The sequence below is a fragment of the Colossoma macropomum genome, unplaced genomic scaffold (genome assembly GCF_904425465.1).
Source record: "Colossoma macropomum unplaced genomic scaffold, Colossoma_macropomum, whole genome shotgun sequence".
Taxonomy (NCBI): Eukaryota; Metazoa; Chordata; class Actinopteri; order Characiformes; family Serrasalmidae; genus Colossoma; species Colossoma macropomum.
This window is the reverse complement of record NW_023494807.1, coordinates 18,420,130-18,431,616: the sequence shown is the minus strand read 5'-3', so window position 1 is coordinate 18,431,616 and position 11,487 is coordinate 18,420,130. Positions and strand designations below refer to the sequence as shown.

Here is an 11,487-nt window from a genome sequence, read left to right as displayed (position 1 = left end):
TGGATTATTTGAGACTAATGGCACATCACAAGGCATTATAACTCAGTGTCAGGCCAATGAGGTCTAAGCTGATTGGTCTGCATAAGCTACTGAAGTCGTTGTGACATGCCCATATCAGAAACTTGCTATCTCACCCTGTGGTTAACAAAATGGTTCCAAACCTCATACATTTTGTCTTGTGTACATATTTTCTCTGAATGTCACTGTATCTTCTGCATTATGAGGTCATTAAGGAGCTGAAAGATTAATTTTGCTGCATGCAAGCTAACACTGCTGTGCACTGAATTGATATCATAAGATAGGCAAATGCATTAAAACACTCTAAACAAACCAGCAAGCTTTGTCCAGTGTAGTAGTTAAGTTGCTAAAGTGGAGTAGGAGTAGCTGGTATTATTATATAATAGTGTTAAAATTTAATAGTAGACCTACCTTCATATGGCATCATTTCAGTATGCAGGAGTGGTAGCTTTTGCTATTAAAGGGGACCTATTATGCTCATTTTCAATGTTCATAATTTTATTTTTGGGGTCTAGATTTACATGCTTCAATATTCCAAAAACTATTTTTCTCATACTGTTCATCTCTATTCACATTGTCTGAAATGTTCTGTTAGAGCTCCTGTGTCTTTAAGCCCCACCTCCAAATGAGCCCAGTGTGCTCTGATTGGTCAGCTTACCCACTCTGTTCTGATTGATCAGCTGCCAGAGCAGTTCCGCCCCAACTTGTTCCGCCCCTGTCTTGCAGTCTGCAGTGAGACTCCTCTCCTGAGCAGCTGTAAACACCGATGTGGTTATTTTTACAGTGGTGTCAGTTCATATCTGCTTGAGTCAGATCCTGAAAGTCAGGTCAGTGTCTTCTCAACGTGGCTGCAAAATTGAATAAACTCTTCTCCTCCAGTAGCCGCTCCTCCAGTAGGCAGGCAATAAGGATTGTGTTAAGAACTTGAACTTAAGATCTTGTAACAAAGGAAAAAGACTGAAATTCCAACAAGGTGTCTCAGGCAGCTGAGAAAATTGGTTTCTGTGGGAGAGAGTTACTCCCTCTGGTGTGTATTTTGTGACAGATTACATGCAAAAAACCCAAATGACTCACTAAAGGAAAGGGAAAACCGGAAAAGCATAACAGGCCCCTTTTAACACGGATGTAGCAATATTAATATTTTGACTCCTTAATGATTTCTTAAGTGAGAGGATCCAGTGACATTCAGAGGAAAAATGTACGGAGGACAAAACATATTAGCTTTAGAACCTTTTTCTGTACCTATGAGGCATGATCACAATGATTTTTGAGAATCCCATTCATTTTTGCCATAGAGAAATCCAGCTTAGACTCAGAGTTGCTAATATGGGCATAACGCTGATTACAGAATGATGCACAACTTCAGAGGTCTATACATTTTTGTCAGTAGCATTAGCCCATGCACTGACTCTTTTTGGAGCTTTATCTGGCACTTGGTCAGATTTTGGAGGTTTCAAAAACCATTCAGATTGATCAGCTTAGCTGCGGCTGCTGAAGTGAAGCCTTTCGTAACCACTACACTCAGGCCTCAGTAGGCTACTCTGTTGGGAAATCTACACATTTGAGGTATATGCCGAAATGCTCATTCTTTAAGTTTTCACTCTTCTAAGAATGCATTAATTTTTGTTGTGTAAAAGAATTTACTATCCTGTTTGTGCGTATTTACCTGTCCAACACAAATTTTCACTTGTCGCACTGTTTATGTCTCATGTTAATGTCAAGCTCTGTGTTAGTGTTGGTTAGTTGTGAAAAATGTCCTCAAGGTCTTGCGACACTAGACGCAGCCCACAAACATTCTGCACTGCTTGTTATAGTACAGATTCAGTTCCTTGAATCTGTAACCACAAGTTGTAAGTTGAAATCCAACACTGTGTGCCAATGTCAACTTTAAATGTTCTCCCTATCACTGCATACTCAGTCAGTCAATGATCTTAAACAGGGATGAAATATGTCATAAGCTCATATTTGAATTCACAACCCTCAGTATGCTGTAGCAAGTTTGTTGTTTGTTTGTTTTAATTATTGTTATTATTTTTCATGAGATCTCAAGGAAAGGATTCTACCTGCAGTGGTAGGTCATGGATATAAATGAACAGTCCAAGTATGATATTCATAGAATGTAGAACTGAAAAAAATAAGAAATATTTCAGCAGGATGGTTGTTCATACTGAAAAAGTACATAGCTTTCAAATCTTTATGTGATTATTATCTGTGGACATTACAAAGCATACACATATGTATTTCCTGTTAATAATATTGTTTTTTTTTGTTTTAATGTTGACATATAAAGCTTCAGATATCATGAGAATATGGAGAATATTTACAGTGGTGGTGATAGGAACCAGGGGTCCCAATGTCTACAATGCATTTTATTTACTATCCAAAAACTACAGTGGACCTACACATGCCTTCTGATTTTTTATATGTAATGTTGATAATGGTAAAAGTGAGTCTATGCTTTGGGTATTATTTAGCTATAAACCTGCATGTACCTACATATTTTAATAAAATGTAGGCCAAAACATTATTTAAAATCTATTGTAAAATGATGTCTCTGACATCAGACAGTATATTCTTGACCATTTTGTGTAGTAACTTTCTGTAAGGTAGATTTTAGAGGCATTAAAGTCTTCAGACGCCAGGTTCCTATCACCACCACTGTGAACAATTCTGACTCAGTACGTTTCTCTAGAATGGAGCATCTCACACCGTACCAGTCTGAATGTCTTTATCTACATCTTACTATGTGGAAATGTAGAAAAAAATGTAGGAATTCCCCTTAAATGGCTCTAAAGCTCCCTTACATTACATGAAATGATAACAGGTACAATGCCTGATATCTTAGCTATTGTTTTCCATCATAGAGAAGAACCGTTTATCCAGTCAAAGAAACATTTATGCATCCAGATGGTTCTTTGAATTGCCACAGTTATATGTAACCGTTAGGAAAGAACCCCTTTTTTTAAAGGGTGTGTATTGAGGATGTTACAAAGGAAGATTCCCAAGTCCCCAAAAGAAAAGTTTTTTTTTCAGATTTATTACTATTGCCATTATCAATATTACCCATAAAAACTCAGAAGAGGAATGTAGGTTCACTGGTAGTTTTGGACAGTAAATAAAATGGCTGTGTTTGTATTGTATACATTGTGACCCCTGGTTCCTATCAGCACCAGTGTAAGGAAGTGATAAAGAGTTGGTAAGACCCTCTACAATCAAACATTCAGGTCGCTCTGAATGACTGTTTATATCTCACGTACTGAATTATGGAAAAGTGTAAACTCCACTGATTTTTCATAATTTCTATATAATTAAATGGTTACGATGTAAAGTCATTCAGGGTGGTCTGGTGTGAGATGCTCCGTTCTAGACAAACTTTGGAATTGTTATAGTGGTGGTGATAGGAACCAGATGTCCACCTCTCAAAGCTCCCTCAGAGAAAGTTGTTACATGAAATGGTTATGAATATTCAGCCTGATGAATGATGAGACGTTGTTTTACAATTAAGTTTTGTGATAAAGTTGTGGCCTTAAACGTCTTGTTAAACCATTTATTTCAGTCCATTAAGGGCAGAGAAGGGGTACAAATGTAGGCAAAACAGTCCCCAAAGAAAACTAATTTTTTTCAGATTTTCCACTGTGTAACCATCATCATCATTACACTCTTAAAAAAGATGGTTCTTCAAGGGGTCTTTAGCAAAGAAAATGGTTCTCATTTCTTAAAACGAGCAAAATCATCTGCCAATATAGTGAGATATTTTACTTTATAGAATCAGTTAAAACAAGTACGAAATGCCTAGAAATAAGTTAAATAATCTTAAATTAAGCTTACAACAATATCAACAGGAGAAATATTAGATTTATTGACTATATTTAAGATCATTTTACTTGACAAGATACCATTTTTGCAGTGCATTGTTACGATATCAGACTTGAAACAATAGAAGAACCCTTTTGGGTGCAGTTTAGAACCCTTTTCAAAAAGGTTCTATATAGAACCATCTGTAGCACGTTCATGCACATTCTCCATCATATCAGAAGAACCAACTTATGATGCAAATAACTCTTTTTAGCATGCAAAATGTTCTTTGAGTGTTCATGGTTCTGTATGGACCCATTTTCTTTGCTAAAGAACCCTTGAAGAACCATCTGTTTTTAAGAGCGTACATAAAAACTCAGAAGACGTGTAGGTTGCCTGGTGGTTTAGGACAGTAAATAAAATCTCTATATTTGTGTTGTAGACATTGTGACCCCTGGTTCCTATCAGCACCACTGTAAAGAAAACTGAGTCTGCAACTTTGTTAACACCTGTACATCAAACCACTCAATGACTTTGTTCACATCGCAACAACGGAATTATGCAAAAAAGTGAATTTCTCTTTAAGATATGACTTTGTTCTCCAACAAGAGTGAAAGAAAGCGACACTTCTTTAATTCACCAAACAGCTCTGACTCGCTGTCGAACTTGGTTTGGCATTAAAACCGGTCAGACTGAAGCCGAAGCTGAAGGAGACGGTAGTTAGCTTAGCATAAGCGCTCTCTGACTAACTTTGTTTACAAGCCGCGCTACTCCAGTCGTCCTGCAAACCCACACAAACAGAGAGAGGTAGACACGCAGGTGGAATGTTAGGAAAGTGGCAGGTGCGGGGCTGTTTTAGTACAAATAAGCCCTGAGGCAAACCGTAACAACTAAGGGAACCTTCTCCGTCCTGTGGGTATGAAAAATACGCGCCCTGCGATGCAGCGAGGAAACGAAAGTCCTCAGCGCAGCCTGTAGGACCTGCCCACAGCTCCACGCTCGTCCTGCTGTGAACAAGGTGAAGTAAGAGGCAGTGCAGCAACAGCAGGAGCCGCTTTTACGAGCAGCTCTGTGCACTAGCAGCAGAGTACAGGAGCGTGTGCAGGTAACACGGACACTGGTCACTTCTAGTTTATGACTTTAGTGCGAAGGTGTGCTTTTCAGTGGTGCCGAAGGCTCAGCGTGACGCCAAAGAGGAAACCCTGGGAGAATCGGCTCATTTTCATATTTATTTCTCCTTCAGTCACCAAGGTGAGTTCCGCTGAGATTGACGTCTCCTCTTCAGGGGAAAAGTGACCAACACAGCGGAAAACGCTGTGCCCTCAAGAAGAGTTAACACACACAGAAGATGTAAACTTTTTAAAGCCTATATATAGGCTATTCCAGCCCTCATGGCTCTGTAGACCTCTTGAAGCTCTTCGATGAGCCAAGGTGGAGAAAAGCGATGGAGGAAAAGACTCGGAACATGGCCGGATTTGTCTCCTGGATAAGTGGGCTCTGCATGATCCTGGGCTCAGGTAAGAGTGAGTGGTGGTGTGGATGAATGATGGTGTAACCTGCATTTGAAGGATTGGCAGACTGACATAGAGAACTTGGAGTGTCAGATTGTTTCACACCCCATAAAAAAGTTAACACAAAGTGCTCAAATTGTACACCATTCACTGCTTGTTATTATGTAATATAGCCCATAGGGTAGATTTGCTTGGAAGTGAAATTCCTCTTCATGCTCTTGCTTGTGTACCCAGATTCAGGTGGGGCAAAACGTAAGTAACAATAATAATATTATTAGTAATAATAATAATAATAATAATACAAAAAAAGTGCAGCTGGCTGAGTGACAAAAGGCAACTATGTTATGCTAATAACACACCTCTATAAACCTACTGATGAACAGGGTCACTGCATGCCTGACCCTGCACTTCACTGGGTTCAGGTTCAGATAGCAAACTCTACTAGCTGTCATATCTGAAGAACACTGGGCTGTTTTCATACCCAGTTAATTTCTAAAGCCTGCATCGGAGTTTTTGTAATGTATCTTTTTCATTCGGTTTGTTTGGGTTCACACTGTAACAGTTGAAGTGCACCAGTTTGTACATGTAGGTATTCATTTATTAGTCAGTAATTTTGTAGGGACGCAAGCGTTCTGTTACATTCTGTCACATTTACCACCATAAAAACAGAAAAACAGAAAATATAGACGCTTGTCTTCAATGTGAATAACAATCAAAGCGATAATAGTAAACCTTACTTTAATATCTGCTTTTATAAGATTTTACCAGTTGGAAATTAACCAATCAGGTTGATGATACTTGATCAAAGATATGTTCCGTGACCCATGTGCCAAAATCAAAAGACATACTGTTGCGCCCACCCAATGCTCCATGTACCTTTCTGCTAGTGTAAATGAAAAAGCACTTCTTGTGGCAGAAATAGTGGCCTCTCTTGCGTCTTCTTCTGTACTGATGCCACAATTTTCGCTGTTATTTTACTGCTCGTCTGCTGTTATTAGCTGCAGCTTGAGTGTTTGTAAAGAGCAAAACGTTAACATACAGCACTGATGTGCGCTGAGGAGAGCGTGCTCTGGAGTTAAATTCCCTCGTTTGGTGTGGACCTTCATAAAAATGAATTTCCCCAAGCAGTGAACTGAAGCAGGAGTCACTTAGAAGCAGCCTCAGATCCACAACTTTTGCCAGACCACCTTTAATAGATAGATAGATAGATAGATAGATAGATAGATAGATGTTCACACATCAAAGTGGACCACACTAAAGTTTCCGTTTCGTGTCTGTGCATCAGTGCTCCATGCAGTTTAGAGAGAGTGGAGATTTTCTTTGTGTCAGTCTCCTGAAGAAAGTGGTGAGTCGTCACGCCAGTGCTTTGAAAAAGGGCCCTGGCGATTTGGCCATGCCCAGATTCAGACTGGTACCAAAAGAACTTTTAGAGTTGGTGAACTCTCTTGACTTGATAAAATGTTCAGATTCACCAAATCACATAAACAGTCATATGCAAAAATCCTTATTGAAGTACATGTTTTGTTCTCTTTTTTCTGAGTTTTATAATATTGGGGGATAAAGTATAAAATATGAGACATGCCACAACCTTTGCACAGGCCACAGTTCATGTTTTATTTATCATATTTAAATATGTTAAATACAGCAAATAAACATTAATTATGCATTTGAAAATCAACAAAACATGTAGCTTGACCAGGGGTGCCCAAACTTTTGCATAAGCCTGGAAGAGCTATAAAAGTTCTTGTAATTTGTAATATTGACCAAATCTGTAATCTTATAAATGTTGAAAATTGGCACTATTACGTCTATTTATTATGTGTGAAAACGTCCCCTATATTATATTCATGTTGCACATTTTTGATATGAGAAAATAAAAATATACATATTTATCTACAGTATGGGTCCTTCTCCACAAATGCAGTATCGATTGAAAGAGTCTACTCGCCCTTTTGACAGAAGTCCTTATTTTAATGAGCTATGAGTGAGAAATAATTAAATGGGAGGGTTTATGACTCATTATGACTTATAATCGTGTGTGTTCCACATAGTAGATTTATCCCTCTGTGGCATATTAGCTCTGTTATTGCTTTGACGCTGCTCTCTGTTCTCTCTAACAGTGTCTGAAAACGCTCAACCTTTGGACGCTCTTTATTTGAATTTCCCAGCCTTGGCAGTTCTGTGCTAAATAGGCTGATATGCTGTACAAAACTGCTCTACCAGTGTAGGTTTTATGTAGTTGTTGTTAATATGTCAATGATATATGTATAATATGAGCAGAGGTGGGTTGGCACCTTTACAAATTTACTTTTACTTCTATTCAAGTATAAAAAAAGAAAAAAGAAAGCAAATTTTTAGCCATTAACATTTATTTACAAATGCCTTTTGTTTTAATTTATTATGTTATCTTGGTTGCAGCATCTGCACTGCTCTGTAATTAATCACTCCTCTGATTTTGGAGCTTTAACATTTTATTTTGGACCAAAAGGATTCAAAAAGAGAAGATCAGCGTCTTAGAAACTTCTGTTATTATGCTGAAAGAAGCCTTATGAAGAAGTTTATGAATTCACTATACGGCCATTATATGGCATATATCCTTGTGTTGTCTGGTCACACCATATGAATAAATTTCCTTTTCTTTTATTCTTTTTCAGCCTCGTCTCCAGCACCCACTGTTACACACTGTGAACTCTTGGAGCATGCAAACATCACCTGTTACTGGACGGCGGTCAGTTCGGAGGGTACCAGCTACAAGCTGTCAGTCAACATGTAAGAATCAGTCCATAAACTCCTTCTGTTTGCTGTGTATGCATTAAATCTATTGAAATGCTTTCACTGAACCATTTTGGGCTGTTTGCCTTTTCTTTTTTCACAGCTTAGTGAAATGAGTGGTTCAAAATAAGGCAGCCTTATATACAAAGTTCTTGGCTGAACTCCAATGAACTTTGTTCACCTCCTTAAAGTGATAGTTTGGCAAAAAAAATCATTGGATTTCTCACTTACTCAAATGTAGACGATCAGCCTGGACAGGGTCTGGTGACTGAAGTTTGCTCTTTAGCTTTGCACTGGAAACACAAGCCTATAGATAATAAGTAATGAAAGCTAATACTCCACAAATTAACATTGTGCAGATTAAATACCTACATCAAACCACATTGAGTTGTCATACAGTGTCAAAAACCAGGTCTGTTAAAGATTACACACAGTTTGAGGCAGGTTTATGATGATTTAGGAATGCAGTTTGCACAGTGCTAATTAATGAGGTATAAGCTTCCACGCTAGTTACATTAGCCTCGTAGTTCCAGGGCATAACTAAACAAGAAACCTCAGACACCAAATGTGATTTTTCTTCTTCTTCATTTTAGGATAGTTCGCTGAGTAACGCTCCCAGTTTTGTGCATCTGCTTGTGCAGATGGTGTAAAACCTTTATTATGGGACGCGTCAGACATGCATGAAGAGTAGAGTTTCGGTAGATAGATAGATACATACATTCATACTTCACTAATCGCTAGAGAAGTTGTGGTGAGTGCAGGAGACATACATGCAGGTTAGGATATGGATGGATGGATGGATGGATAGGTAGGTAGGTAGGTAGGTAGGTAGGTAGATAGATAGATAGATAGATAGATAGATAGATAGATAGATAGATAGATAGATAGATAGATAGTTCATTAATCCCAAATGTTCATGTTTTATTTTGTTAAATTCAGCAAATATACATTAATTATGCATCGTAGCCCATGTAATAACTGAACAATAAGCCTTAGTATGTAATAAGCCTGAGATTTTAAATAAAATAATAATAATAATTAGCTGAAAACAAAAGTGTATCATATCATGCATCATGTTACATTCTTTTTGTAAAACTGGATATTGTAGACAGAAACATATACAAAGATTTATTCCCATCCTTTAGTGGGAAAAGACATAAATATGACATTTTTCTGTTAATTTTTATGCACAATTTTGATTTATTTGCTATTTATCGCAAATTTGCTCAATTTATATTCACTCAGAAAATCAACAAAACGTGTAACTTGAACCAGGGGCGCCCAAACTAGAGCTATAAAAGAAAGAGCTATAAAAGTTCTGTTACATGTTTGCAAATTTGTGCTTAAATGCATCCAAATGTTCACTCACAATATAAACTGGGGTAATCATTAATGACGTCTTTAAAAAGTACAAGTGAATATTATACATTTCAGCACATTGAAACAGGCATGCTGTCAAATTGTGTTTTTTTTTTTTAATGTTTAGATGTTTTAACTTAAAAAAGTAAGTTAACCTGGCTGCCTTCAGATTTGTATTTTATTAAGCTTCAGATAATAAGTTAACAGAGAGTAACACACTGATTATTGTTCCAACAAATCTTTTTTTTACATTAACTGAGCCGCTATCGGGACTTTTTGATTGAGACTTTTTCTGTTTGTAAGATATGTTAGAGGAGATTTAAGAGGTCTCTGAAGACGTTTTATGATGTTATGACACACTCCCTATGATAGGTGTGAAAACGTACGATGGTGTGGTTTCACACTTGCAGATCAATCTTGCACTTCTAGCAACCCCTGTTTGCTGAAAAACACTGTGACCTAAAATTCTTTCATTAGCACATTGTTACTTTCCTTTTTTGCTATTTTTAATACACCTCACAGGAATTTGTTATATTTAACAGCATTTACTCCATGTATGTTTTACTGAAACCAGACGCAGAACTTTTGCTAATGTGAAGTAATTTGTGACAGGAAACTGGAAACAGTCTTCCTGTCTGTGGTCTCGTCTAAGGGTGAGCGATATGGCACTTTCACTTAATGTGTATCAAGGCATTTATTTTTTTCTGATGCTTACAAATTGGAACAGACCAAATATTCCAGCAAAGAGTAGAAAAAGGTAGTTGTCTTTTTTGTAATTCAGCATTTCCAAAAAAAGGGTCTTGATTTTCACCATGCCAACAACTGAGACGACCGTGACTGGCTGGAGAGTTAATGTCGCTGAGGAATGTTCTCAAAAATTAAACAGGCGAATAAAAGAATATATTTTTGCCATTTAGTGGGCAAGATATCAGTTACGCATGTGTTCCAATTAATTATTTGTCGTTCAAATAAATCAGTGTGTAAGGGCCCGAACTGTACACTGGTTGCTGTTGTTTACAGGGCTCTCTGTAATTGGTCTAAATCTGTTTTTCTTTGGTCATGCAGTGGTTCAGCGTTCTGTAAGTACTGATGACACTCATGATATACTCGGAAAAGTTTCTCATGACGTAGTATATCATGATAATGATAACATTGTTATATTGCCAGCCCCTCGTTTTCAGTAATCTAAGGCAGGGCTGTCCAAAGTGTGGGCTTTGAAGATGTTTGAATTGACCCACCAAGAAGTTACCCAAACCAACCTCCTCACTCAATGAGAGAACAAATATGAATATATATATATTTGTTCTCTATATATGATCTGAGGAGCACCACAACACGCAAATACTTCTTTAGAAGGGGCGAGACAGGCTGCTGGATCTGAAGCAGGGGAAGAGCCAAACCCAAATCAACCATTAAACGTGTTTTAATGCTGTGATTAAATGTAAGATTCCAGCCAAATGAAATGTCTATTTTTCATATAACTGTTGCTGAATGTCTGCTGGAAAAGGAGACAGTCTGACTCTGTCATACCCTGTTACATGAAGTTGACTGAAAAACTATGTGTTGTGGATTCAAAGTGATGTATGCAGTTGCAGTTCCTCTTGTGGTCAAAGCCTTCAGCGGTAGATATGACTCTTTAAGTGGTGGCTGGATGATCAAGCTCAGTGTTCCGTGACAGCAGCGTTACGGTTTAACAGTGTTATTCAACATTCAGGTGCGTAGATTGAATGGACAGAATGTGGGAAAACTCGCCTTTGAACTGGTTTTGAATTTGGATTCTTCCCCCTTAGACAAGTGCGTTTTTTCGTTTTTGTTTGTCTCTTGAATGTGTAAACAATAACAGCATCCTGTAACAGTCAACGGTTAACCTGACTAGGTGCAAGAACATAACCACTCTTAAAAATAAAGATTTAAAGTACGTTGAGGTTCTTCAAACTTTTGAAAAAGTTCTCCACACTTACACATCTCATTAACAAAAATGATTCTCGAAAGAACCATCCATGCAAAGGGTCTTCAGGGAACCCAAAGTGGT

The 11,487-nt window shown here is 37.8% G+C and overlaps 1 protein-coding gene across 3 annotated transcripts in view; it reads left to right on the top strand.

Annotated features, from left to right (window-relative positions):
• Positions 1-4,560: 4,560 nt before the first annotated feature.
• The window catches only part of LOC118796924 (interleukin-31 receptor subunit alpha), a 34,876-nt gene continuing 27,949 nt past the window's right edge, over positions 4,561-11,487 (top strand). The window contains exons 1-3 of one of the 3 annotated variants that reach the window (XM_036556076.1): positions 4,562-4,918; positions 5,057-5,330; positions 7,979-8,093. In XM_036556076.1, coding sequence (XP_036411969.1) covers positions 5,258-5,330; positions 7,979-8,093 — 188 coding nt within the window. In that variant the 5' untranslated portion in view covers positions 4,562-4,918; positions 5,057-5,257. Of the gene's footprint in view, positions 5,331-7,020; positions 7,607-7,978; positions 8,094-11,487 lie in introns of those variants that run through there. The other 2 variants (XM_036556077.1, XM_036556078.1) reach the window with 2 other exon arrangements.